This window comes from Condylura cristata, unplaced genomic scaffold, assembly GCF_000260355.1.
Source record: "Condylura cristata isolate star-nosed mole 26May11 unplaced genomic scaffold, ConCri1.0 scaffold00023, whole genome shotgun sequence".
Classification (NCBI taxonomy): domain Eukaryota; kingdom Metazoa; phylum Chordata; class Mammalia; order Eulipotyphla; family Talpidae; genus Condylura; species Condylura cristata.
In genome coordinates this window covers 17,205,254-17,230,802 of record NW_004567124.1, presented here as the reverse complement: position 1 = coordinate 17,230,802, position 25,549 = coordinate 17,205,254, and the positions used below count along the sequence as shown (strand labels likewise).

The window sequence follows — 25,549 nt, the reverse complement described above, 5'->3', positions numbered from 1 at the left end:
TGCTTTGGAGTCTGGTGTCATGAAGCAAACCCAGAGGCATGGAAGGCAAGCTGGGTCACATGTGCGTCTGAGAAGACCTCCTGGGAGAGCAGGGTGGAGTATCAAGTCCAGTTTGGGCCCAAGGAGATGAAGACTGTGATGTCCCAATCATGTGGAGAACCCCAGATGCTACCAGGAGTCAGGACCCAGCTCAGGAACAGGTTGGACTCAGCCCCACAGTATCACCCTAAAAGTCTGCATTCTCAACTACTTTATTTACCCCCTGGGAGTCACGTTGGTAGCTGAGCCCTGAGAGTCCTGTGGCTGCTTTGTTTCAGGGTGGTGCTCTGGACCCCTGATGATGGTCTGCCCTCCATCTTCATCGGAAGGCTGGTCTGTGGTGGCTCAAGGCTGCTTCATTTAGGGTGCTTCACTCATCATGTTGGGCATTTTCAATACCCATAGGAAAGGGGCCCTATCCCTCTACCTGGTCTCACTGGGAAATGCTGACTCTCTTCAATACCCTAATGGGGGGTGGGGTGGGGGTCTTCTCTTCATGGTCCTGCTGTCACCTCTGCCACATGAGGACAGCCCTACCTGGGTAGGAAAGCCCAGGGTAAGAAAGACCCCTCTCACCTCAAGGCTGTGGTGACTAAAGAGGACCCACCCACCCGCACCCTAGCTTCCAGGAGAGAGGCCCTTTGCCCAAGCAGGCCCTGCCCGCATGGAGGTGATCAGCAGAGAAAGCTATTCAAGTCCAGCTGTCTCCTAGGTTCCCACATACCTCACGGTTTTCTGACCCCGGAAGTACTGCTGGATGATCAAGGCAGCTTGTCTTTCTCGGAGGAATTTCTTCCTCTGCAGCCAGCCTCGGATGTGCTTTTGAATCACAATACAACCCTGCCTCAGTTTATCCAAGCGGAGTTTCTCTAAATAAGCCACTTGCCCTGCTCTGAAGAAAATTTTGGTTTTACCAAACTGGTACTGATTAGAATCCTAGAAGAAAAAAACAATATAATCAGAAATAAAATCTTTCAGGTTTTCTGTACTACCTGGATAAGAGGTGTAGAGACACAAAGACACTAAAAATGTTATTTTGACTATCTGTTCTCTCACATAAAGCAGAAAATTTCTGATCATGCCTACAAATTTACATTTTGATTTGTTTGTTTAAAGGCACTTTGGAGGAAGAAATGGACATGTGGTGGCAGTGTCTATCTTTAGGACCAAAGGGTGTTTGTTGGGGTTGGTGGGGAGCTTTAGCCTCTTGAAGTGGTTTCCACAAGAGAGATGAGGGACCTAGAAAGGTTTGGTTTCTCCCTTGGCCATTATAACTCCTTCCCATTATAATTCATCCATTAATTCAACAATAATCTCAGCTGCTCTGAGGTTTGGACCCTCAGGTTCGTGACTGTCTCAGGTGGTGTGGGATATAACCCTCAGAAGTCCCCTACGTTGTGAACAAAGCAGACTAGTGTGGGGTGGCTTGGGTGCAAAGTTGGGTGCCTGAAGGAGACTGCTCTCCAGAGAAGAGATTTGTGCTCTTATCTCCTCAGCACACAAATGCTCAGGACACATTATCTTTCTCTTAGGCATTTGTGACAGTTAATGCTAAGACAGAGCAAGATGAGGAAACAGGCTTGGGAGGCACACCCTTGGGAAGGGTCCTCGATTCCTGGAGGTGAGGGAGACCAACCTGGATGAGCCTGTGGAGAACCACTTTGCACACTTCCTTTTTATCACTGAACTCAAGCTCCTGCTTGGTCATGAGGACACCATAGCGACAGTAGAATTCGATGTACGTCCACCTGGAAAGGGCAGAGTAGTATGTGGGGAGATGCCCCAGAGGAAATGTCTGTGGGTCCCAGCTGACCCCTATGGTTGGTTGGTGGGCTAGGTGGAGGTAGAGTCTTTCCTGGGAATAATGGTGTTGACCTCTGACCAAAGTCTCCCTGCAACAGCATGCAAAGCACAGCCTGGGACTGTGGGAGCTCAGCTCCCACGTGTGACCTCTCCCTTCTACTTTCACTCCCTTTCCTGAGAGCACCAGGGAGGCGGGACAGCTCTCAGCAGCAGCAGGGGTGGGCACTGGGCCTCTGTCCAGCACTCTGCCTGTTTATCCCTCCTCTGGCCTGCCCGCAGCACAGTGGGGAAAACCCTGGGTGCATGTGACAAAGCATCTGAGAAAAAAGTGGCAGCCTCTCCCCTGGACCTCAACACAGACCTGAAGTTGGGTGCTTATCCTCTAAAACATACCTGGAAGGGTAGCTCTGTGCACTAATGCGAATTGTTTCTAAGACTCCACAGGCTCGGAGCTGCTGGACGATTCTTTTGGAGTCAAACCTTAAAAGATGAGTTTATAATGAGTTAAGCCACCCTCGATAAATACACCAGTAAGTAGTGTGGCCACCTGCCGACACCGTGAGTGCCTCGGGAGGGAGCTGTAGTCCTACATGAGGCAGCCAGCAGACTTAATAATATCTGCTGCATGGCAAGTGAAAATAACACCTCTGTGAAACAGTTTAGACAGTGAAGCTGAGCACACAAGAAAGGAGGAGTTGATTCTGGGGGAGGCAATGGGAGAAGGCTTTGTGGGGGAAACGGCCTTTGGATTGCACTTTCAGAGACACCCAGAGCAGAAGGCATATTTAAGCTCATCTTGTCTACTTCTACTGCCCATGTGCTTCTTGAGGTCCCATCACAGCATACCCTGCAGTTGATCTGCACTGAGGTGTGACACCCGCGATCCAGACACCTTCACCACCTGTATGGCCAGACATGTTGTAGCTTGAATCTGCTAAAAGGGGGCTCTCCAAACTACTGCCCATGGGAGTCCCAGAGAAGGAGCCTAATGTTTATACCATGCTTAAGGACAAAGCTTCTGGCCCTCAACAGCCTTCCTCCTACAAACACAACTTTCTTATAATCAAGGAGAATATTCTGGATTTCTGGGGTGTGCAAACTTTCGTTATCAACTATTCTTTTAGATCAACCCATCTGCTAAATCCTGGAGATGAAATGGCTTAGTGAGAGGGGTTTTGTGGATATGATATGGTCAAGGGCAGGGATGTTCTGAATTATTCAGTCTCAGAAACAATCACGTTCAAGATGATTTTAAGCACTGCTCTATAATGGCAGAAGCAGCTACTCGGTGTTGTTCCTCACACCTGCATAAGAACACTTACTCAAAGGGTAATTTCGCATCATTTGGCTTGATGCAACGGACGTAATGGGGAGTGGTCGCGTTGAGGGTCTCCATGAGCAAGTACAGGGAGCTGCGGAACTAGGAGGCAAGGGCAGATAATAAATGTCATGCAGAAGTGAAATACTCCTGTCCAGGTAAAAACAAGACCCAACCTTGCTAAGGGAAAAGTTAATTTCATGCATAAATACTTACTATGAATGGTTTCAATTCATGACTGTGTCTATCAGCATGTCCTACTGTTTTGGGTGGACTTCTGCTCTGTCTAGTGTTCACAAAGAACAGGTTCTTAGTAAATAAATCATGTTATTGCGCAAATATGCAGTTTGCTCATGTGTGTGTGGCCCTGGAGGTGAGGTCTGATGACAATGGGCTGTGCTTATTTATTTATTTATTTATTTATTTATTTATTTGCAACTGTATGAATACTGGATTTAAAGCAGCTCAGTGTTCCCATCCAGGGAACACACACAGGTCTAACTGGATGGCAAAGGGGCCTACCAGTGATTCAAACTCAGGGGTGGGTTGGGAAGCAGCTTGTCTTTGTTCCTGGGCCCTTTATCCTCACATTTTCTTGGTACCTTACTCCCCACTGTGGTCCGGAAGTGCTTGCTATTTGGCTTCATGACTTGCTTTGCAGATTTAACAGTTATCATTGGTCCAAAGGGGGAAGAAGGAGCTGGATTTTCTTGAAAAAAATTGGCACAGAGATGAAACTGGAAGGAACAGAAAACATTTTGATGTCTCAAAGTATTCACCCCAGATCTCAAATGGTTCAGGTCAAATGTAGCTTTTTTCCTAGGAAAGTGGGCAGAGAGGAAAACTGCCAATGTCTCCCTGTGGGTCTCAAAGTGTCAGAAAAGTGGATTCTTCCTGCTTCTGTGCTGTGGCTCATGTGCTTTCTTCATCTGGACTCCCCTCCCTCCTAGCCCACAATCTCACCCCTCCAGATTTAAGCCCTTCCCATCATTCCACCTTCCAGATAAAGGTTAGAAAAAAAAAAATCATGCCTCAGAAAGAATTAATCTGCTTCCTCTGAACTCCCTTAATCTTTTATTTGCAGTTCTTTTATGACACCCAGCACATTCTACCTTGCATCAATTATTTCTTCAAATATCTCATCTTCTTTCTGTGAAGCTGACTAAAAAATCAAGGTATAAAAATTGTAAAGCCAACAATATCCAGAGAGAGTGAAAAGGAGCGTGTGCATAGCTGCCAAATACATAGCAACCTGGATCTATATGTACGTACATCCCCCCACTAAGCAGCATCCTCACATGGAATTGAGGAGCTTGGAGGAAACAGCAACAAAACCTTACAGGAATCAGCAAATCAGAACCCCAAAGGACAATCTAGTGGTACACTGACACACAGGCATTGCTTCCTTTGCATGCTTTTCTTTGCCTTGCTAAAGAATCTTAATAGTTTACTTGTGGGAGGCAGCCCTGCGTTCTCTAAGCTTTGTACTTTCTCCCTACCATGGGTTCACCTACATGGTTCACCTGGCTCTCAGATTCTGCCAAAACTTGTTCTGCTCTCCACCCTGTCTCTGGTGAATCCTCTCATCCCCACACCTCTGACTTAAACCCCAGTTTTATACAAAAAATAAAAACCTTAAAAATAAATAAATAAAGGCTCATTTTCATTTGCAAACTGAGCTCTGCCTTATTATTGGGTTATGTGCTTACAGTGAAGCACATATATTTTTCTTGTAAGTCAGACAGGGAGAATCCTTACTGCACCCTGTGTGTCCCACTGGAGTGAATGGATGTGACATGTTTACACCCCTGACAGCAGGTGTGCTCAGTTGGGAGATTCATCTAGATTTCCACAACATGACATTTTCCAGACTTGACCCCAGGGAAAGTCTGGGAGTGAACAGTTGACAAACTTGGCGAATTCTATACACAAGATACAGGCCATTTACACATTAAATTCTATCATATGTTTGTTTTAATAACATGTCAGGGCTGATTTATTTATGATCATTAATGGAAATGCTCATCCTTATTTGGGAAAACTGTCAAAATAGCTGAACAAAACTCTGGGATCTTCTCAAAGGAGGACAATAAGTACAACCAAATCTTCAAAAACATGTAGGCTCAGGTATAAACTATCTCTTTTTCAGTTTTTAAAAAAGAGATAATTAAAGAAGAAAAGAAAAAGGTAAAAGCTATTCTTCACTGATACTCCTTTTCACGTAGAGCTGGGGTTCAAGGAGCGATGGTAAGCAGCCTCCCACCCCCATGGCCCCAAATAGCTCCTCGACTTGCTCTGATCCTCCCAGCACCTGGCACCACCCACCACTGCCCGTTGACACAGTCCAGATATGCTGCTCCCTCTAGAATGCTCTGAGGCAGACAGCTGTCTGCTTGGTTCACTGCTAATCTAGACTCTGGGATGTTTCTACATAGATGTGAATCAAAAAATAAAATGTAAATGATCATTCTTTAAATAATTATATTCACTGTTTTCTTCTGTCATCTGCACACTTAGGCTCTGATTTTTATATAGTCGAGATGTGCATGCTTTTAGAAGTTAGAAACATATTTCAGTACTAATTCTAGTTATCTTTTCTGTACTTATGAGCTACATTTGCCACTCTGAGGCAGTTAACACATATATACTTCTTACTCTCTCTTGATTCCATTTAGATCCATGTCAAGCACATAATGAATAATATTTATTACCCCATAAGACTATACACACCTTACTTTCTCTCAAGATTTCAATCAGCATGTCATAGACGGTGTCTCTATTCTTCTCAAGGAAACCTTCACATTTATATTCTACCTATGCAGACAAAGGAATTAATTATTTCCAAGGAGGCAAAAGCAGATAGTACCTAAGTGGTACAAATTTATTTTCTGCGAAAGATCAACAAAGGGGCATAAAGTTAATCTTCCAAAAAGAGCTTCAGTGTCCATTACAGTTACCCACTGCAGGGAGCTCACATCCGAGGGACCCAAGGGAAGGAGCCAGGTGAGATTTCTCTCCAGCTGTCCATCACTCCACACTCACCTGTCCCTCTGACCACAGGTGACCAGTCACTCCCTGAGCTGTGTACCTTCAATGAACCTGACTTAGAGCTCACTTTACCCTTATTTTAAGCCAGTAAGTGGAGGGGAAAGTTCAGTGGTGTCCTTTTGGTTTAAACAGAATGTTTTCCTAACTTAGTATTAAGGGAAAGGGGAAAACAAACAAACAAAAAAACACCAACAAAGCCTGACCAGCTGCCTGTAAATGCCACGTTCACAGGCCCAAAAGCCCAAGAGTCAGGTCAGAGTGGCTCCATGTTTGCTTTTCTTGAGTCTGGCTTAGAGAATCCCCCCATAAAGCTCATTCTGAGTCATGAGACTACTCAAGCCTGTCCACCAACACATCCGGGGGACTGCCTAAACATTCAAGCCCCAGAAGTTTGTGCCTCAGGGAATATACTTTACATGTGATATATATTCTTCACAAGTTGAAAAATTACGTGAAAAAAGAGTTTAATCAATTTTGAGGAAACAAGGTCTTGGGGGGTGCTGGATCTAGAGGCAGAGATTAGGGTTGTCCTGGCAAGCACGCTGGCCCCTTGGTCAGAGTTTCCTTATTGTGCAGTTTGGGGTAAGAACCAGGAATGGGGTCTGTCTGTGAACTCTGTCTTGTGAATAAGGTGCCTCAACCGCTGAATGAATTCTTCTAGACTAGCGGTATGAACCACTGATATAAATCTAGTATAAATGGTTGAAGGGTAACAAATGCAGAGGGGACCATCTGTGAGGGCAGCTGAATACCTCTGCTGGGAGTGCTGGACACTTGCTACATTAAGCATAGGTACCTCACTTCAAAGGATTTTATTTCTTTGGCAAACTAGGCTGAAACCCCAAGCTAGTCTTATGTGGTTTCTTCCCACCAATCTGTAGTCCACCCAAATATTGCATTACTGATTCTTTTAAGAGGGACTTCTTAAAAGAGTCAGCTGAGGGAATTTAATATGCAAAAACTCTGCATAGTGGAATTTTTTGAAATGAATTCCATATGTGCTTTGTATGAAGTCTGATCTATACAGCACCATTCATTTCAAGTGCTTCTTTTCAGGAATCATTCTGAAAAATCCCCAGCACTGAAAGGTTCTCACATGATCAGCCCTCTAGACTGTAAGGTTAGTTCAGCTTCTCACTCCTGTCCCCTCAGTCACTGAGGCATGTCTGAGGGACTTGGTCTGCAGTACCAGTCTAAGAAAAGTAAGTGGAGGCTCTTCTCCAGACACTGGCTAATTTACTATGGTGACCCCCAGTGGGGCAATGTTCTTCATAAAGAAGGTGAGAACCTATGGTGGGGGCCAATAGCTATGGTGATTTCTCATTTTGTTCCTTCTAGCATCTAAGCTTTCTGTAGTGTGATTTTTTAATAATATTTTCTGTTTATTAAAGTCATATTTGTCCTATAAAAAGTAGGAAACACAAAGAAGACAATAAAGGTCACCTAGAAAACCTAGGCCTCCTGAGTCAACCTATGTTACCATAAGAAAAGGTATATTATAACATAATAACAATGACAACCTTAAAGGAGAGCTTTCCTAATAGGAAACAATTGTGCTGTCTTGATTACTGCAATTTCATAGACAATATAAGCTGTGACAGCTTAATAATTTACAATATACCCCAAAATTAGAAATGAGATCCAAAAGCAGAACATTAATCTTTAAAGTAGTACAATTCAAACTCATATATTCTGTGAGTAAAAAACACATAAAAATGGCTAAGCACACACGTTTCCTTCATCAAAGCTATACATGAAGTGTGATCTCAATCTTCCTGGAAATCCCTGACTAGCCTGCTACTTTGGAAAACCACCTACTTCAGACCTTCCCAATACCTTGTCAGCAAAGTGCTGGATGACAAAGGATGTGTTTGACATTTTGGGTTTTTCAAACAAAGAGTTCTTGTTGACAAAATTATTATATAGTTTTTGAAGCCAGTTTTCATCGGTTCCATGTGGCAACTGCAAAGGAAAAGCAAACTACATCACAGAGAGCAAAGATTATAAGAGGTGAGAAAAGCATGAACTGTAAAACGCCAAGGTGACCTGGAGCCTCAGTGACGTGGCTCCTGCCCAGATGTCTGTTTATAAGGCAGCTCCAGGCGTAAGCCCATCCCAGATCTTAACTGTGGTTAGAGTGATATGCTAGTGGACCTACCAGCGCCTTCTGAGAAGAACAAAATGTCATCAATTTAAAGAAAAAGGTCCTATAAAGACTTAAGAATGAAGACTTTCACTTCTGAGATATTGAGAATATTCTTTCTGCCCAAAGACACTGAACAGATCAGGGTATAATCACACAATGTCATTACATGGACATGACCTTTACTCTCACTTGAATGGAGAGAACATTAGCATCCAAATGGAGTCCTTCCTGGCCAACCTCAAGAAAATAGGTTTTTTTGTTTTACTCCCTAGTTATTAATTAAGTTATATTAATAAATTTCATTCCTGAAATTGGCTTTGAGTCTATTGACTCTATTCTGTTCAAATTCTATTCCCTGTGTCGAAATGGCTCCTGAACAGTCTGTGACAAATGGGTACAATGTTTCCTACAGGTTCCTGTGGCCTCTGCACCTGAAACCTAGTGGATTGTTCTGGAATGCTCAGCCTAGACTCCTGTCCTTTAAACTTAGGTCACCATAGGAGTTGAAGCCAGGTGGTATCAGAAAGCGTAATCTGTGAGAAGAACCACACAAGGGATAAAACACCATTAAATCTTCGGGCCCTCCCTGGTAACACAACAGGTTAGGGCGCAGCACTGCAAGCTGGCTGCAGCTGCTTCATTTCAGGTTCCATCCCCGGCTCTGGAGCTGACCCATATGGTGCAACAGACTTCTCTTGATCCACCTGCTGCTTCCCTCACTAGTGTACTTTGTCGATCTGCCTCTTCTGCTCCCCACTCTGTCTCTGGTGAATCCTCTCTCTGGCCTATACCCCAGTTCTGAATGCATAAGTAAAATAAATCTTTTTAAAAAATAAAATATTAAAAAAACAACACTGTTAAATCTTCCACATTATCATCTTTTTTGTACAAATGCATATCTGAAAAGGAAACAAAATCTATGTTTAAATAAGAAAACACAACCTTTGGACCAAAACAATTCCTGGAAATTATATTCCCTGTGGTCCCAAGAGGGACTCTTCCAAGGCTGACTCATTTTAAAATTGATCCTTTCAGGGGAAAATAATAATAGCGAAACCCCTAGTAGAATACTAATTTTCAGCTACACCTCCTGATAGATGACACATAAGAACCAGGACGTGAAAGAAATCTCCATTCGTAATAGTCATTAGTAAATGGTGCAGCGTCACCCACTGTTTCAATGTCCACTCTGTATAAACCTAGGGACAATCCCCAAGGGCGAATGCTTCCTGGACATGACCCCGAGGTCATGCACATTATCCTAAAGTGGGTGACACATGGTAAGGATGGTAGGTATGCCTGACTCTCTGAAGTTCCTGCTGTTCTAGCATTAAATGTGTAAACTAACAGGTACATTTAAAAAACACATTTTGTGACATCTGTTACTACTAAGAAGTTGGAAAAGAATGCAATCATTTTTTGAAAAGTTACCAAACATTCTTCATCCAGTAAGTCCAAAATGCCCATTTTTGCTTCGATCAGGTCAATAACTGGTTGGTTGTCATAAAAATCTATCAGTGTCCAAGGGATATCTTCCTTCATGTATTCTTCTTGTTCAAGTTTAAAGACATGCTAAGAAATTAGATGTTAGCATAAAAAGTAAAAGAACGTATCAAAGTTTGCTTCCAAAGAAGCAAAATATGTATTTCAAAAATATAGCTAGGTGACTGATTTAGACAGCTTATGGAAGAATCCCCTGGCCCAGGGTCAATCCCCCTGAGTGTCTAAGGTGGGTCTAGCTGTCATCCTCCCAGCTGGTCGGAGTGGGACCCCAGGTCCTTTCACCTCCAGCACCTCACACTCAAGCTGTCCAGAGCCTCTCCCTGCTCACAGCCACTATCTAAGGGAGATGAAGCCTCTGGCAACGGGATCAGCCTGAGAAGAACGCTGACTGTGGGCTCCATGTTAGAAGGCAACAGCCTGGAGAGCTGTGCTCAACACTTGTTTGAGTTATCGGAGAGGGTAATAGGGAGGCTTCACAGAGAACTGGCTCAGGCTCATCCTGAGGGTAGGGGTGGAATGGTAGCAAGGACAGGGCCCCCCACACCCCATAGGAGAATCAAGGGGGAGCAGCACAGGAGAACAATAGGTGCAAGATAGAAGAAAGGTGGCAAGGATGTAGAACCATCAGGAAACAAAATCATTTGGTCTGGCGCATAGGAGCTGTAGATGAAATAAGATGAGAAGGTGCTATTACAAGACCAGGCCGCAAGGTGGTGCAGTGGCCTAGCCCTGCTACCTGCCTAATGGACTATTTCAAAGGGAAGACAGGTACTCTGACTCCATGTTGAGGTACGCACAGGAACTAGTTTCTAGAAGACCTAGTTTCAAGAAGGCAGAAAACTCACTTACCAGGTTGAACTGTTGCTGCAGTTTTTCATTAGCATAATTGATGCAAAACTGTTCAAAGCTGTTCACATCGAAGGTTTCAAAACTGAAATACAGTTTAAACAGGTTAAAATATAACTTGAAGGTCACACACAGCATTTATAGGTAGTTATTCTTTGACAAACTTCACAATGTATTAACTTGATTTTCCACAAATTTGAAAAATATTTCAAGCTTCTGGTTTTAACATCATGGCAGTCCATTTTTCATGAAACATAGCTTTCCAGATTGCCCCTGAAGGAAGCTGGTATCCAAAACCCCTACCAGGAGGCAGGCACTGAAAAAGGCAAACAGTGGCACCTACATCACCACTTTATAAATGAGGAAATAGGGCCAAGAGGTCAAGAAACTTGCGTGAGGTCACACACCTGCTGTTAGACCAGGTTGTAGGGTATCTGCCTTTAACACCCACCTATTGTGATAAAGCAATGTGCTGTTTCCTACACCCCCACACTTAGCCTGTTGAAATAAGGCAGCAGTTTGTCCCCCACCGCATGGTGTTTCCATCGGGCAAGGTCATTTAGTGTCCAGAACCCAGCAGGGCCCCTGCCTCTGATTTCAGGCGTTTAGTAGCTGTCTCTACAGGACTTGCCACTCCAGAGCTGGGGGAGTCACAGGTGACAGAATGGGAAGCAGCTGGAGAGAGCACATGTGAGGCCATGGTACAGGGCAAAGGGACTGTCCCTTGAGCAGCACCCACTGTGGTCATAGATTGGAGCAGATCAGGATGCTAGGTTGCCCAGTTCTTCAGACAAGCAGAAACCTGGGCTTTGATGTGAATGACCCACTCTGTAAAATGTGTCATGGGGTGCGCAGGGAGCACCCACTGTTTCTCACCACCTGTCCTGACAAGCACTCTGTGTGGAGGGAACTTGCTGAATGCCTAGGTATTACTGCTGGAGTGCCTGAGCTCATTGAACCTGATCCTACCTAGGTGGAGGCCACAGTGCCCCAATGTGACTAGTGAGGGTCAGTGGAGCCAGAGAAGCAAGTGGGCTTTCACGCAGCCTGGCCCCTGCTCCGTTCCCCTAAGGCCTGGGCTTTCAGTCTCATCCTGAGAACTTCCTGCCACCCCCAACCACAGGTTCCCTGGGCATCTCACTTGAATGGACCTGTTTGGCTCAGTTCAGAATTTCCATGCAGGTTAAGTGCCTGTCCTGTCCCCTCGGCAGCCCAGGGTGACACAACAGAGCAGGACCCACACAGCTCTGACAGCCTCACTCCACGTGCATACAGGGAGGCTCAGAGCCTGTCTAGACATTGGAGATGGGCCAGCGCTGGACTTGGGGGAGAATCAAAAGGGGTTCATTATGCTCTGCAGCCCCCAGCTTGCCCAAAGGGAGGGATTTCTAGAGCAAGAACCAGACATCAAACATAATGATCATTTTTCCTGCCCTTTACCAACCCTGTCCCCTTCCCGAGAAAGGATAGCCAGAGCTGAAGTTCAAAGCCCACGGAAGACCTAAATTTACTACTTAAAATGTCAGGAGCATGTTAGCGATAACAAATCTTCATATGTGAACTATGCATATGGTTCTTAAAATGCCCTCACAATTTCTTCCACAGCAGCCCTGTGAGAGAGGCCTCACCTTCTAGAGGCAAACACTGAGGTTTGGGAGGTTCTGTGACTTTTTGAGCATCAGTCCTGGGTTCTGACCCCCAGGCCTTTCTAACACTGGGTCCAGAGAACATAAACCCCCGACTGGGTGGAGAACAGCAGCCATCCAGTGGGTCTGAGTCTGAGCTGAAACCTCAGGCTTTGCCCTTTCTACTGGGGTTCCTCTCAATGATGACTTTTCCTGGGGGGCTGGCTTGTTTCCAGGTCAAACTAGGCTCAGTCCCTCAAAAGCTGCAGCGTGTACATGGGCTAGGATTACTCACAATGTGCATAACAGGAGTCTCCCAGGTGGTAGCACTGTTACTAAAAGAGGGGATTGGTTTTTTGGAGGGGTGCCATTCATTCATGGGTGGCAGGAAGCATGTTACTTTTTTTTTTTTTTTTTAAGATTTTTTATTTATGCTTACTGAGGTACAGGCCACAGGTGTGGTCGGTGAGAGGATTCACCAGAGACAAAGTGGGGAGCAGAACAGGCAGATTGACAAAGTACAAAGCTGAGGGGAGCAGCAGGCGGGTCAGGAGAGGTCTGCCATGCCATGTGGGTCAGCTCCCTGGCTGGGGATTGAACTCATGCTGCAGTGGCTTCACAGAGCTTCACAATGCGGTGCTTTAACCCATTGCACCACCAGGGAGAGCCAGGAGCACGTCACTTTTATAAGTTCTGAAGGGGAATTTAATTTTGAAGTTAAAAATTTAAATAGACTCTAACATGTTTTTATGAATTTATTATACTTCTATCTCAGCTTTTTCCCACTTAGCCAAAAAATTCCTTATGATGAGACCAGTGACGGTAGGTTGACCCCACCGCAGATCACTCACTCCCTGCTGCCTGCACTCACCACCCCTTGCCTCTCTCCTTCCCCTGACCTCCAGCACATCATCTGCCAGTTCCAGTCACAGGAATCCCCCAACCTCTCATTATCTACCTGCCTCCCTCACTAAAATTTAAATCCCAAGAAGGCAAGGGCCATATGTCTGCTCTATTGACCAACCACACCCAACAATTGCCTAGAATATAAATATTTGTTGAATGAGTGAAATAATATATTCCTAAAACAAAGAACTATTTATTTGAAAGACATCTTTAAAGCACAGAAAGGAACAGAGAATAATGTAACCATCATGTATTTTTACCATCATAAAAGAGGCTATTGGTGAGGACTATTCCTTTCTAAAAGTCTAAGTTTTCATTCCTATTTGAATCCTTTTTAGAGCAAGTCAAGGTAAATAATTTACTAGACTATCCCAGTGATGTATCAATATTTTATAGCTGTTGACATGTACTATTAATAGGTAGTCATGTGTATTAACTTAGAACCTAAACTAAACAAAGTGACTCCCTCAGGCACTATCCATATTAAACAGTCAATTCGCCTTACCTGGGTAAAAGTTCACCTGCATCCCTGAGCAGTCCCTGCCCCTCCCTCCCTCTGGCGGCAGACATCCCAGCAGGGCTACAGGGCCCACTTAGGGACCCTCTGTATGGGGAGGAAAGGTCGAGTTGCTCACACGTGTGGGGGACCCACCCCCAACCTGGGTGGAATATTCTATGATGCCTTTCACAGGGCAATCTTCCCCTTCTCCCTCTGAGGGCAGGGTCTGTCCTGGGAGTGGGGGGGTGTGTGGGGTTTTGAAGCCAGTTGTCAACAAACAAAAGCCAGGCACTGCTTGCTTACTCTGGCTATTCTATCAGCTGCTTTGGTCAGGGTTTGGGCCTGGGGTTTAGAAAAGCAGGACTAGGCAAAGAGATGAAGGAAGAGTAGGAACTTTGGTTCATGGATCCCTCCTCCACAAGAGTATCAGATTTCTCAGAGGACTGGCACAAATAAACAATCTTTCTTATCTAAGTAAGGTTTGAGGCAGGAAGCAGCTGGTTGATATGAAGTCTGGTTTGAGCCCTTCTCTGGCTTTGTGACTTGAGTAAGGTACAGCCCTTCTGTGATGCCATTTTTCAGGGCTCTGCACTGGTGGGGTGTTGGAGGGAAGTAGTGGGTGTGAGCCTCACTGTCCCAGGGTTTTCACCAGCAGAACCACCAGAAACACGTTATACCGGGTCTAAGCTGTGTGGTTGTTTAAGCTCTAAAATAGGGATAATTCTATTTGCAGGTTTAGATATATGTGTGTGTATATAACATATCAATTAAGATATACATCTTATATGTTTGTATATATGATATATAACATATAAGATTTGTGTCACATATATGGAAATTATGTATACTTTATGCATCTAATTCTATATGTAAAAATTACCTCTGAATTGAGGCTAGATTTGAGAGTCAGCAAGAAAGGGCACAAAAAGCAGTCAGCTTAGCATGTACCACACTGGGAGCTGTTGACGCTGGCCATTATTAATTTAGTATTTATTTACTATGCTTTAAATAAAAGACACATGAGCCCAGGAGACTGTACTTAATCTCTACATCTACTCATGTGAGATTTAAAGGAGAAACCGGAACCTAATGATAAAAATAAGATAAACAGCATGAGACATTTAAATAAGGAAACACAGGCTCACAGGGAGACTCTTACCCATAAATGTCCAAGACACCAATAAAAGTGTGCTGCTTGCCTGAAAACTGCAATGCTTGGTTAATTCTCTCCACGATGAAGTCAAACAAGTGCGTATAGATCTTCTTAGCCAGTGCGTCCCTGGCATTGGCAGCCTGGGGCTTGGTCATGGGCTTCACCACCATATCTGAGGCTGTGACAATTTTGCGATTGCACAGCCACTGGGCCACTTTGTCTCTCTCCAGGCCCAGGAGCTCACAGAACACTTGCAGGTGGTTGTCATCCTCCTTCAAAAGCAAGCACAGGCTCCGTCAGGCTGCCCAGTCATCTACACCAGCAGCAGCCCACCCAGCACTGGGCCTGTGTGAGGGTGAACTGGGGCATGAGAATGAGCAGGATTCACGAGACAGTCAGGTCTGGGAGTAAAACTGGGGCAGCCAGTGGTCCTGAGCCTGCTTCTGGTCCCTGGCAGAGCACTGGCCGGGAGGCCAGGTGATATTGGCTGTATCTCCCTTTTAGGGGGAAAGGCCGTCCTGAAGGAACTCTGCAGAGTTTTGTGGACTCCACCCCCTACTCCAGTTATTGAAACTACTACTCCACCCCCTACTCCAGTCACTGAAACTACAAATCCCAGCAATACCAAGGGGAAAACTGCAAGGACCCAAGGGTGGAACTAAGCAGGCATTTTGGGACTTATTTTTTTGATATATAGAGAGAAGCCATGTTGAGGCGCTTTCTCTCTGGGCTGCGTGGCTGGTTGCTTGGCTCTTGATGAGCTTTCAGTGTGCTATTGGAGTCCAAGTCAGCAAAACTGGTAGGATATTCTAGTTAACTTATTTTTCTCTCTCTCTCTTTCCCAGGGTTGTTCGTTTCCTTTCCCCTTATAAATAAACCCATTATTGATCCTTTTTGTGTGTGCCTGCAATACAGTTGAATTTTAAGTGCACAGGTGAGGACCACAGACAGGCAACCCAGTTCAGATTGGTTGCCCTATAACACCACTAGAATTTTCATGCTGGCCAAGAGTATCAGTTGTGATTAAGGCAAAGAAGCAATCCTCCCGCCACCCCACATGAAGCCTCTGTCTTTCCTCTCCCGCATATTCAGACCCCTGTCCAAAGGAGCACTCCCCTGACCCTCCTGCATGTGCAGGATTTTCTGTGTGGCCCTGCCCTTAGTGTCACCAAGAACTGCTGGAAGTCCCTTGACTACATGAGCTTCACCAGGGCTGTGGTGGAGGACTTTCATAAACATACAAAGTGCCTCTTGCTTCTCTCCTGGGTGGGCACAAGGGCTGCCCCACTGACCAGCAGAGAAGATACTCCCATTTGTCTCACATGTGGGGTCCTTGTCACTTGGCAGAGAGATGGGACCCCAGATGCCTAAGCAGCCTCGTTGCTCTCTGGCAGGGCTAGGCACTTCAGGAGCCCAGAACCATGGGTTGTCCAAAATTATCAGTTGTTCCCATCAGTTGTTTGGGGGACATGAAAATCAACAGTGTTAGTGACTGTTTCCCCCCAAATTCACATGCTGAAGTCTTCGCCCTATGTGATGTTATCTGGAGGTGGGGTCTTAGGGAATAACTAGGTTCAGGAGAGGTTGTGCCCCCATAATGGGGTTAGCATCCCCATAAGAAGAGTAAGAGACCAGAGATCACATTCTCAGTCATTCCCACATAGCAAGAAGGTGGCCATGCCTGCCAGAAAGAGGGGCCTCAATAGGAACCCGACCATACTGACATTTTGACCTCAGACTCTCAGTCTCTAGGACTAAGAGAAGACAGACTTATTCAGACACACAGTCTTTGGTATTTTGTTATGACAATCTAAGCTTGCTAAGGGAGACATGCTAACACAACTGTTCAAGGTAGAACATTTTGCATCTTGTAGATACATTTTTTACTATGTGTTATATTCTTCTTTATGGAGACATTAATGACAATAGCCAAACACCTACCTCTAATGAGAGTCACTACTCATACACTTTTACAGAAGAGCACACAGAAACTTATCCTGTGATCATTTACCATAGAATTTACATGTAAATATATTTCCAAAGGCGAAATCAGAACCAACAGTGTTTGATTTAAGTAGGTGTCAGGAGGTAAGGGCTTATCCTTTCTGCTTAAAACTGCCCTAGGCCCTGAGATACTCCCTCCACCCATACCCACAAATGTTCTGTCCTCACCTACCACCTCCTTTCACACGCTCATCCCTGCACCAACTTTTCTCCAGCAACACCTCCTGCGGCTCACTCTACTTAGAATGTTCTCAGATAGAGGCATGATTCACTTCCTCATGTCCTTCAGGCCTCTTCCCACCGTCGCGTATCAGAAGGGCTGTCTCTGCTGCCCTAAACAAAAGGCACCACCTCGCTCCACCCCCCTAGGCTGCCTTATTTTCCTTTTTAACAGACATGACCAGATGCCAGAGCTTATATTTGTCTATTGTCTCCCTTCCTCTTTTCTTCCCTACGTCATAAGCTTGAGGAAGGACCTCTTTCGTTTTTTTCTGTTTCCCCAGAGTTAACACAGCCCCTGGCACATAGTAGGTGCTCAATTCATACACCCTGATTAAAAGAAAAACAAATGGAGAATACATTCCTTCTCCTCTATTGTCATAAGGGTAATGAACTTTACTCTCTGAGGGCACCAAGAGAAATGCTTGTTTCCTTGTTCCTGTTAAACTGGTCTCCCCAGTAACCCAGATGCTAAAATGCAGAGGCAGGCTAATATGAGACAATCCTGTGATCCTCCCGACACAGGAAGGGGGAAACAAAGATGATTCTTACACTAATTGTGGACCTCTCACTGCCCACTGCCATGATCTGCACGTTGCCCAGATGTAGGATAGCTGCCAGGATCTTAAAAACATCCATCTGGAAATCCTTCTTGAAACCTGGAAACAGAAATGTTCCTAAATTAAGAATACTGCATTTCTTCTCTTGCTTAGTCCCTGTAAGATAAGCACCCAGGTTCTTAAAAGATACTCTGGTGCCATCATCACCAACAGCTAGGAAGGTAGTGTAGCATGGACTTTAGGGAGAACCTGGTTCAGTATTTTTTTTTTCAGTTTGACTTGTGTCAACACATAATGTGATCTGTACAAACCATGAGGTTTTCCCTTTTGCCAAGACTGCTAGTTAGTTCAACACAAAAATTAACATGTGAATACCGCTTCACGTCAAGTTCCTGGGAAAATCAGCTTTGTTAGTCTATGTGATTCTTTATTTTTAGTATGTTTGTTGTTATATATATATATATTGGTCTTTGCAGATAGATTCCCTTCGCCCCTCCAGCTCTGACCCCTCTCTCTGCTTAGAAGCCTGACCTGTAAGAACTGAGGTGATGAGCTCCCCTGGCCTCCTGGAAGAGGTCAGAGAGCAGGATAGAGGGGTTGGGCTTGTCATCTTTGTCTCTTTCCCTGCCATGTTGCCTCAAGCTGGCTGTGCTGATGACTCCCCAGCCCTCCTTGAGGCAGCCCTATGCCTGAGGAGAGGGGAGTGAACCACTCTGCTGTGGCCCCCGGCTCCCTGGGGCCCCTCATAGCTCCCATGATCCACCCACATCTTTGTTGTTGGCCCCTTCCTAAATAATCCCCTCTCCATTTCTCCTGACTTGAGGGAGCCCATGTGTCCTTCTGGGATCCTGACTAAAACAGGCAGAATATAAATGAATGTGAAATTTTCAGTCCTCGTAAGAGCTTTAGCACATTTTCTGGAGCCAAAAATAAACCAAACAAGCTCTAAAAAGGGCTGTGTCCAACTGCTATAGGTCATACCAGAGAACCTGCCAGCTGTAAGCAGGGTCAGTGTCCCTGTGCGGGGTGGCGTGGTGGGGAGGAGGCAGCACCAGTGGCTATTAATGACGCAGCAGAAAGTTAAGGAAGGAGCCCAGAGATAGACTTGGGCAGGCGGGGCATCCATGCTTCCTGGTCTGCACCAGATGGACACTGAATAGAACCCTGAAAACTCCCACTCCTTCCCAACAGCAGGCCCAAAATGTCAGGTAAGAGCTGCTGTGGGTACCCACCCTTCTCCTCCAGGAAGCCTGCAGTATTTCAACAGCAGCAAGTTATGTTCTTAAGCAATTTCAAAGCCTAGAAATTCTGTTACACTTCAAAGATTAAGCAAAAAGTCAAAGTTACAAAAGATTTCAACAAAAGTTTATGAAAGACTCCAGTGCCCTCTGAGTCCAGGCATTAGCTGCTTTTCTATTTGCAACTAACACCTCCAGTTGAAGGATAGGTGCCTCTAGCAGAAATAACCTCCACCTGATAAATGACAGGTGAGTGAAGAGGGAAAGCAACTAAAAATACAATCTGGGAACCTTCGTTCTGGCACTCCCACTCTCTGTGTTCCATAACGGAATCACATGACCACTCCACGCATTCCAGAATTGGCAAGAGTGGAATAACAACTCCCAAGCAATGATGTGAAAGAAAGAACTGAAGATCGCTGTGAAGCAATTACCCACAGTGAGACAAGAGCACTCAAAAGCACCACTGGCCTCATTTAGATTTCAAAGGAAAAGCATAGTGGTCAAGTTCTTTGAGCCTGGGGTCCTGGAGTGATCTGTCTGTTTCCAGGGTATTCTGTCTGTGAAATCTAGATGGTGACATAAGCTATGCAATCTCTATCGACTGACATATTCTGGATAGAGACAGAAGTGCTCTGAAAAATCAGAATTTCCACGCTAACTTATGTTATGACCTCCCTTTTTTGTAATATCAAAATATTCTAAGCAACCATCAGCTTACAACCAGATTGCCTTAGCCTCATAAGGCGCTGCCTGGCTCAGGTGAGCAAGCACTGCCCAAGACAGGAAATTCCTCTAGAAAGCAAAAAATACTACAACTGGCTGGTTAATAAAAACAATTATAACAAAACCAATATTGTAAGACAAGGCAGTACTAGAACATGCTAAAAAATAATTTTACTGCCCGGACCAGAACCCAAATCTTATCACTCTACTCTCTTACTTAAGCTTGTATTGCTCAGTCTTTAAATGAGAATCTTACTATCTCCCTTAGTGATTTATCTACCAGGAAACTCCCCCAGCCTAGTCTTTGACCTTACTTTATCCTCTTTCACAACTTCTCCTTGGCCCGAGACCTCACCCTATCCCCGTTCACATCTCCAGCCCAATCTCCACCCTAGCCCTTGACTTGACTTTACCCTCTAAGATGTCTCAATAAGAATGAAAATCAGGCCCTCCCTGGTGGCGCAGCGGGTTAAAGCATAGCACTGAGAATCTAAAGCCACTTCTGCATGAGTTCGATCTGCCTGTTCTGCTTCCCGCCTTCACCGCCCCTGAGCCTCTGGCCTGTACCCCAGTTCTGTCTGCACAAATAAATAAATCTTAAAAAAAAGAAAAAAGAATGAAGATCATTAAGTAGCATCAAAGGTTTAAAGGGACTTTATTTTAGCCAGTCAACACTATAGTAAATATAACAATATTAGCCTTAAAATTTTATGAATTTATGTAACTATCCTTACTTTAATAGATTGATTTTAAGAATAATAAATGTTATAATCGTAGCTGAAGGATAATATGACCCTAAACTGTTCTTAGAAAAAAAAGATTGTAATCTCTCAGCCCAATTCATATGTTAATTGCCTAAAATGTATAAACTTCTGCTGACAGCAGAACAGGAAGACTTGCACCCAACTCCGATTCCTGTGTCTTCCTCACTCCCCTTTCCCCTTTTTTTCCTTTTCCCCCTTTTTTAGGAATCTCCACCTTTTTTTTAGGAATCTCTCACCTTGAGACCCTGCCTGTTCTGCCCCTCAATAATCCGTGATTGGGAAACAAAGAGTCCCCGACAAGATGGTCAGGGAAGCATAATAGGTTTAATAAAATGGGGGTGTCAGCAGAAGAACAAGGAACATGTCATCAAAGTCCATCCTCTTATGCTCCTTTTGGGGGTAACCTGAGGCTAAGAGAGAAAGTGAGGGAACCTCTGTGTTAGGCATGATGCCTAGTAATGTTCACATATTGTCTCATCTCATGTTACAGCAGTTCTATGAAGTTAGCCCTAATATTGTTCCAGTTTACAAAATGAGAAACTAAGACATAGAGGGGCAAGGGAACTTTTAGCCCAAGGTCACATCATGTGGGTAGCGCCCAAGCAGTTTAATGCCAGTGACCTCGGTCAGAAGACCCAACGAACTGGTCCCAGTGTGTCTAACCACAGAAGTCCCCTGGCAGGCCCATGCCAGGAAGCCAGAGCAGGCTGCCCCGACTGTGCAGGACCTGCACTTGAACTTCACCACCTCCCTGCTAACACTGCCCATTTCTCCATGCTATCTCCATAACAAAGCACAACAATGGGCAAATCAACCAAATCCTTATATAGCATTACATTTTTTAAAAGGTGAAGTGTTCATGTGTTGTAAACCTGTATAACATTCCAGTTAGGCAATCTGGCCTGGAGGGGAACTCCACCTAAGAAAGCTAACACACAGAGACATACACAAAAAGGACACAGACCATGGAACAAGCAGTGCAAACAAGGTATTCGCAGTGTATGGGATGCACTGTTGGAGAGAACGCTGCAGTAGCAAAGGATCTGTGTGCTCTACAATAGGGCATCTGTTTGCCACACGTGGTTATGTGCACTTCAAACATGCTGAGTGTAAGTGAAGAAATGAATTTTTAACTTTTATTTAAGTGCAGTGTAAATGGTCACTTGTGGCTGGTGTGTTGGAGCGTGCAGATGTTCAGCCCATGACAGCAACAAGCAGCATTAGACCACGGATGGTAAGGGTTGCAGGAGGATGATAACCTCAAGGTCCCGATGGGGCCATTTAGGTCCATGCATGGATCCACTCCACCATAGTTAGTGAACCTCTGAAGCCCCCTTAAACTTCTCGTTGGCCAGTCCTGGGATCATCAGAAGACTTCTATGTTTAGACTAAGGAGAAACTCTAAGGAGCTCATCAACTAGTCATGGGATGGTTGACCTAGGGAAAGGGCTCTGTGCCTATGACCTGCGGAACCATTCCTCAGCTATACCATGGGTGTGTGTAAACAACCATGGACAATATGTATACCAAGGAGTGCATTTGCATTCCAATAAACTTTTATTTACAAAACAGGCTGGATTCTGTTGATGCCAGGTCTAGGACATTTTTTACTGATTCATGCAATGAAGTCACACTTTCACTGGATATACAGTCATCTCACACTGATGACGCATGCCACGGTTTTGAGACCACTTTAGATGTTAATCTCTTAATCCCCACAACTTCCCTAATAGCTACTGTGCAGTTACTATCAAAAGATACCCCATGCCCCAGTGTCTGTGCCCTGCGTAATAACAACCCCTTCCCTGCCCCCATAGTCGAGTCTGAGCTGCTGCTCTGATTTGCTTTTGACCATTAGCACATAGCAATAGTAGTGGTGCTGCATTACTTCTGGGCTGCCTCATAAACAGGACTGCAGAGTCTACCTGAGATTGCTGGGACTGGAGCCGAGGACAGCTAGCCACAGCACTCACAGTCCAGCCACCCTGAGTCCAGCGGGCTGTGAGGATGCTCTCATGAAGGGAAACAAAGCTGTTCACCCACCCAGCCGCAGTAGTTCCAACCTACCCAGCCAGGAGAGAGAAGAAACTTCAGTGGACCCAGCCCTGACACCAACATGTGACAGTCTCCAAAGAGCGAGGTGCCCAGCTGAGCTTAGTCAACCCAGAATCACTGAGCTAATAATAACCAGTCAATTTAAACCACTAAGTTTTGGAGGACAGCAACAGATGATTCAAACAACTAAATATTTTCACTACTGCCCAGTGTATACATGGGGAAACTGATATTTGAGGCCCTAGACCAATATTTAGACAGAAAAAAAAGTTGGAGCAAGAACAAGACAACAGATAACAAAGTACCAAACCTTGAGGAATGGCCAGAGTAAAGCAGAGTCATCAGACTGGCGTCTTTAGATAATAAGCATGGTGGAAAGCAAGCAGATGCCTACCTGTTCTTGGAGTTCTGCCAGCCGTGATATCACTGACTGAGATAGTTCTCTTGTTAAAAATTTTTATCTTTGAATAGTTTTAGATTTACAGAAAAATTACAAACATAATGCAGATAATTCCTATATACCCCATACTTAGTTCTCTATTATTAACACTGCATATTATGATATATATGGCATATTTGTAGACTTTCTAAAAAACATATTTTTATTGAAGAAACACTGGCATGTAATGTCACATAGCCTTCAGTTATACAGCCTTATAATTTGACACTGTACATCATGTTCCTCACCAAAAGACCAGAGTTCATCCATCACTATACAATTAGCCCCTTCACTCATTTTACTTACCTCTTCACTTCCTTCCCTGAATAATCACTAATATGTTCTCTGTATCTGAGAGTTTTCTTAACTTTGGTTTCTTTGTTCATTTGCTTTGTTTCTTTATATTCTATATATAACTCTTAGGGTGTTTGTTTTTCTTTTCCTGACTTTTTCCATTTAGTATAATCTCCTCACATTCTATCCATTTTGTTGTAAATGACACAATTTCCTTCTTTTTTAGGGCTGAGTAGTATTTCACTGTGTGTGTGTGTGTGTGTGTGTGTGTGTATAATGTCTATGTGTATCATCATTTCCTCATCCATTCATCTGTGAACATTTAGGTTGCTTCTGTATCTTGACTGTTCACACAGCACAATGGACAGTTAAAATCCTTAAAAGTCATGGGACTTCCACAACTTCCATCTTCCCATGAAACTTGGGAAGACATTAAGGCCTGCTGTGCAGAGCAGGGCCCAAGGTAAGGAAAGCTAGGCATCCAGGCTACTCCACCCTAGTCCGGGCATTGTTGGTATGTGGACATTTATGAAAAATCTTTTAATTTGTGTGGCAGAGTGGAAAAATAGTTGCTGCTGATCTCTAATAATTAGGAAAGATTTCATAGAAAAGGAGGTATCTTTGCTCAAAGAGTGGTTAGGGTTTGGACAAAAGGAAGTATATACAGAGAGAGAGAAGCAGGCAGTAATATTTAGCAAGCTATGTGCACCCCCTGTGCCAGGGGCTTTCACATACATTTTCTTACTAGCTGTCAGCAAGTCTGGTGGATAAGGAAGTTTTCAGACGAGTAGAGGTGGAAGGAAGGATAGGGCACGTGGACTGAAGTCCCCAGGGGCCTTGCTAGAGTGAAGCTGCCAATCCTTTCCCACACACCATGTTCCGTCCAAACAGTGAACATTACACACAGATTGAAACTATAATTATCTTAAGAAAATGTTAATCGGTGTTAAAAGTGTTTATCGCATTATTATAAAATATTTAAATTGCCCTTCTTGACGTGGGTACAGAATTGGGTAATAATTGTGTTTAGGACCCATCCCCAATTGTGTTCATCTTGCCTATTACTCTGATACACTGAACCTCATATTCTTTGCCCATTGCATTCAAATATAGTCAACCAGGCCACCAAATACAGTCAACAATGCAAACAACTAGGCCTGAGATGCATCTTTTCTGTAAGCTGTAAAAATGTCCTGTGGTCCCACACTGAACAGAAGCTTTACAGACAATTACATATGTAGACTAACACAAAATGAGATATTTTTGACTCACAACTACTGTTTGTTAGACCATCTTTCCAAATACAAGCTCCACATGGGGGAATGTTAAGGTGGAGAAACACTGGGGAGAGGACCTAGTTCACTTGTTGTGAGCATCCTCACAACAGAAGATTTGGTTTTCCATACAAAAAGGGGATGGTGTAAGGCCATAAGTGAAAATTCCACTTCTGCCTAGCCACATACCTGGGAAAATCGGTTGCTGCCTCTGTACCTTCATTTCCCCATTGTAAAAAGGGGAAGTGCTGTGGATACCTTCTACAGTGGTTATAAAGCTTACATGAACATAATAAATTGCTGAGGATGTGCCTGACACATCTCAAACTCCTCATAAGCATGTGCTATTTTTCAGAGTACCTGTGAAGGACAAGTAGGGTCAACAATACATAACAGGATGATCTGAACCTCTGTTCTACCAGTTCTCACTGCAGTCAGCCCCAAAGAGCTTGAGAGCTTTTTTCTCATAGTGACCAGTGATCCTTAGAGAAGAGGAATTTATTTCCAGATGATTTAAGAAAAAAGAACAGCCTCAACCACTTGGCATCCAAGTATGTTCTGAATGGCTCATCCTGAAGCAAAAATTTATTAGGAGTCTTCAGAATGCACACATGCTGGGCTTCTCTGCCTTTCCCCCCCAACACCCCAAGAGAAAATGGCCACAACTGGGAGATGGTATTTCCACTTACCCAGCAGCGTGAAGGTCCTCTGAGTCTCCATCATGTCAGCTTTGTCATCCACACCCTCAATGACAGTGCTGCCACCCATTCTCGTGTAATTAAACTCTTCTGCACTCCCTGAAATCAAAAGTTTGTGTTATGTCTGTGACACATAACTTTAGACAATAGAAGGAGAAAGGAAGTTCATACTATGTTATATTAAGCACATTACACTTTTCTTCCATTTATTCCATGTTACAATTTTCTTCCATTCATTCCTTAGGTTCTATGATGCAGATACCATAGCCAAGTAACTTACTGAAGATCCTACAGCTGATTACAATAATTTAAATACAGGACTGACTCTAAAGTTCATGGTTTTTGTTCACAGGACAAATAAATATTACATGGTTTTCACTGAGGTTCACTGA

General features: G+C 44.3%; 1 protein-coding gene across 1 annotated transcript in view; it reads right to left on the bottom strand.

The window, feature by feature from the left end:
- MYO5C (myosin VC) overlaps positions 1-25,549 on the bottom strand; it is an 87,558-nt gene that overhangs the window by 41,287 nt on the left and 20,722 nt on the right. The window contains exons 8-19 of the mRNA XM_004687782.1: positions 25,149-25,256; positions 17,662-17,768; positions 14,893-15,158; positions 10,707-10,788; positions 9,786-9,926; positions 8,045-8,170; positions 5,891-5,974; positions 3,763-3,897; positions 3,165-3,262; positions 2,236-2,322; positions 1,676-1,787; positions 764-975 (exon numbers count right to left, since the gene is read on the bottom strand). Coding sequence (XP_004687839.1) covers positions 764-975; positions 1,676-1,787; positions 2,236-2,322; positions 3,165-3,262; positions 3,763-3,897; positions 5,891-5,974; positions 8,045-8,170; positions 9,786-9,926; positions 10,707-10,788; positions 14,893-15,158; positions 17,662-17,768; positions 25,149-25,256 — 1,558 coding nt within the window. The remainder of the gene's footprint in view (positions 1-763; positions 976-1,675; positions 1,788-2,235; positions 2,323-3,164; positions 3,263-3,762; positions 3,898-5,890; positions 5,975-8,044; positions 8,171-9,785; positions 9,927-10,706; positions 10,789-14,892; positions 15,159-17,661; positions 17,769-25,148; positions 25,257-25,549) is intronic.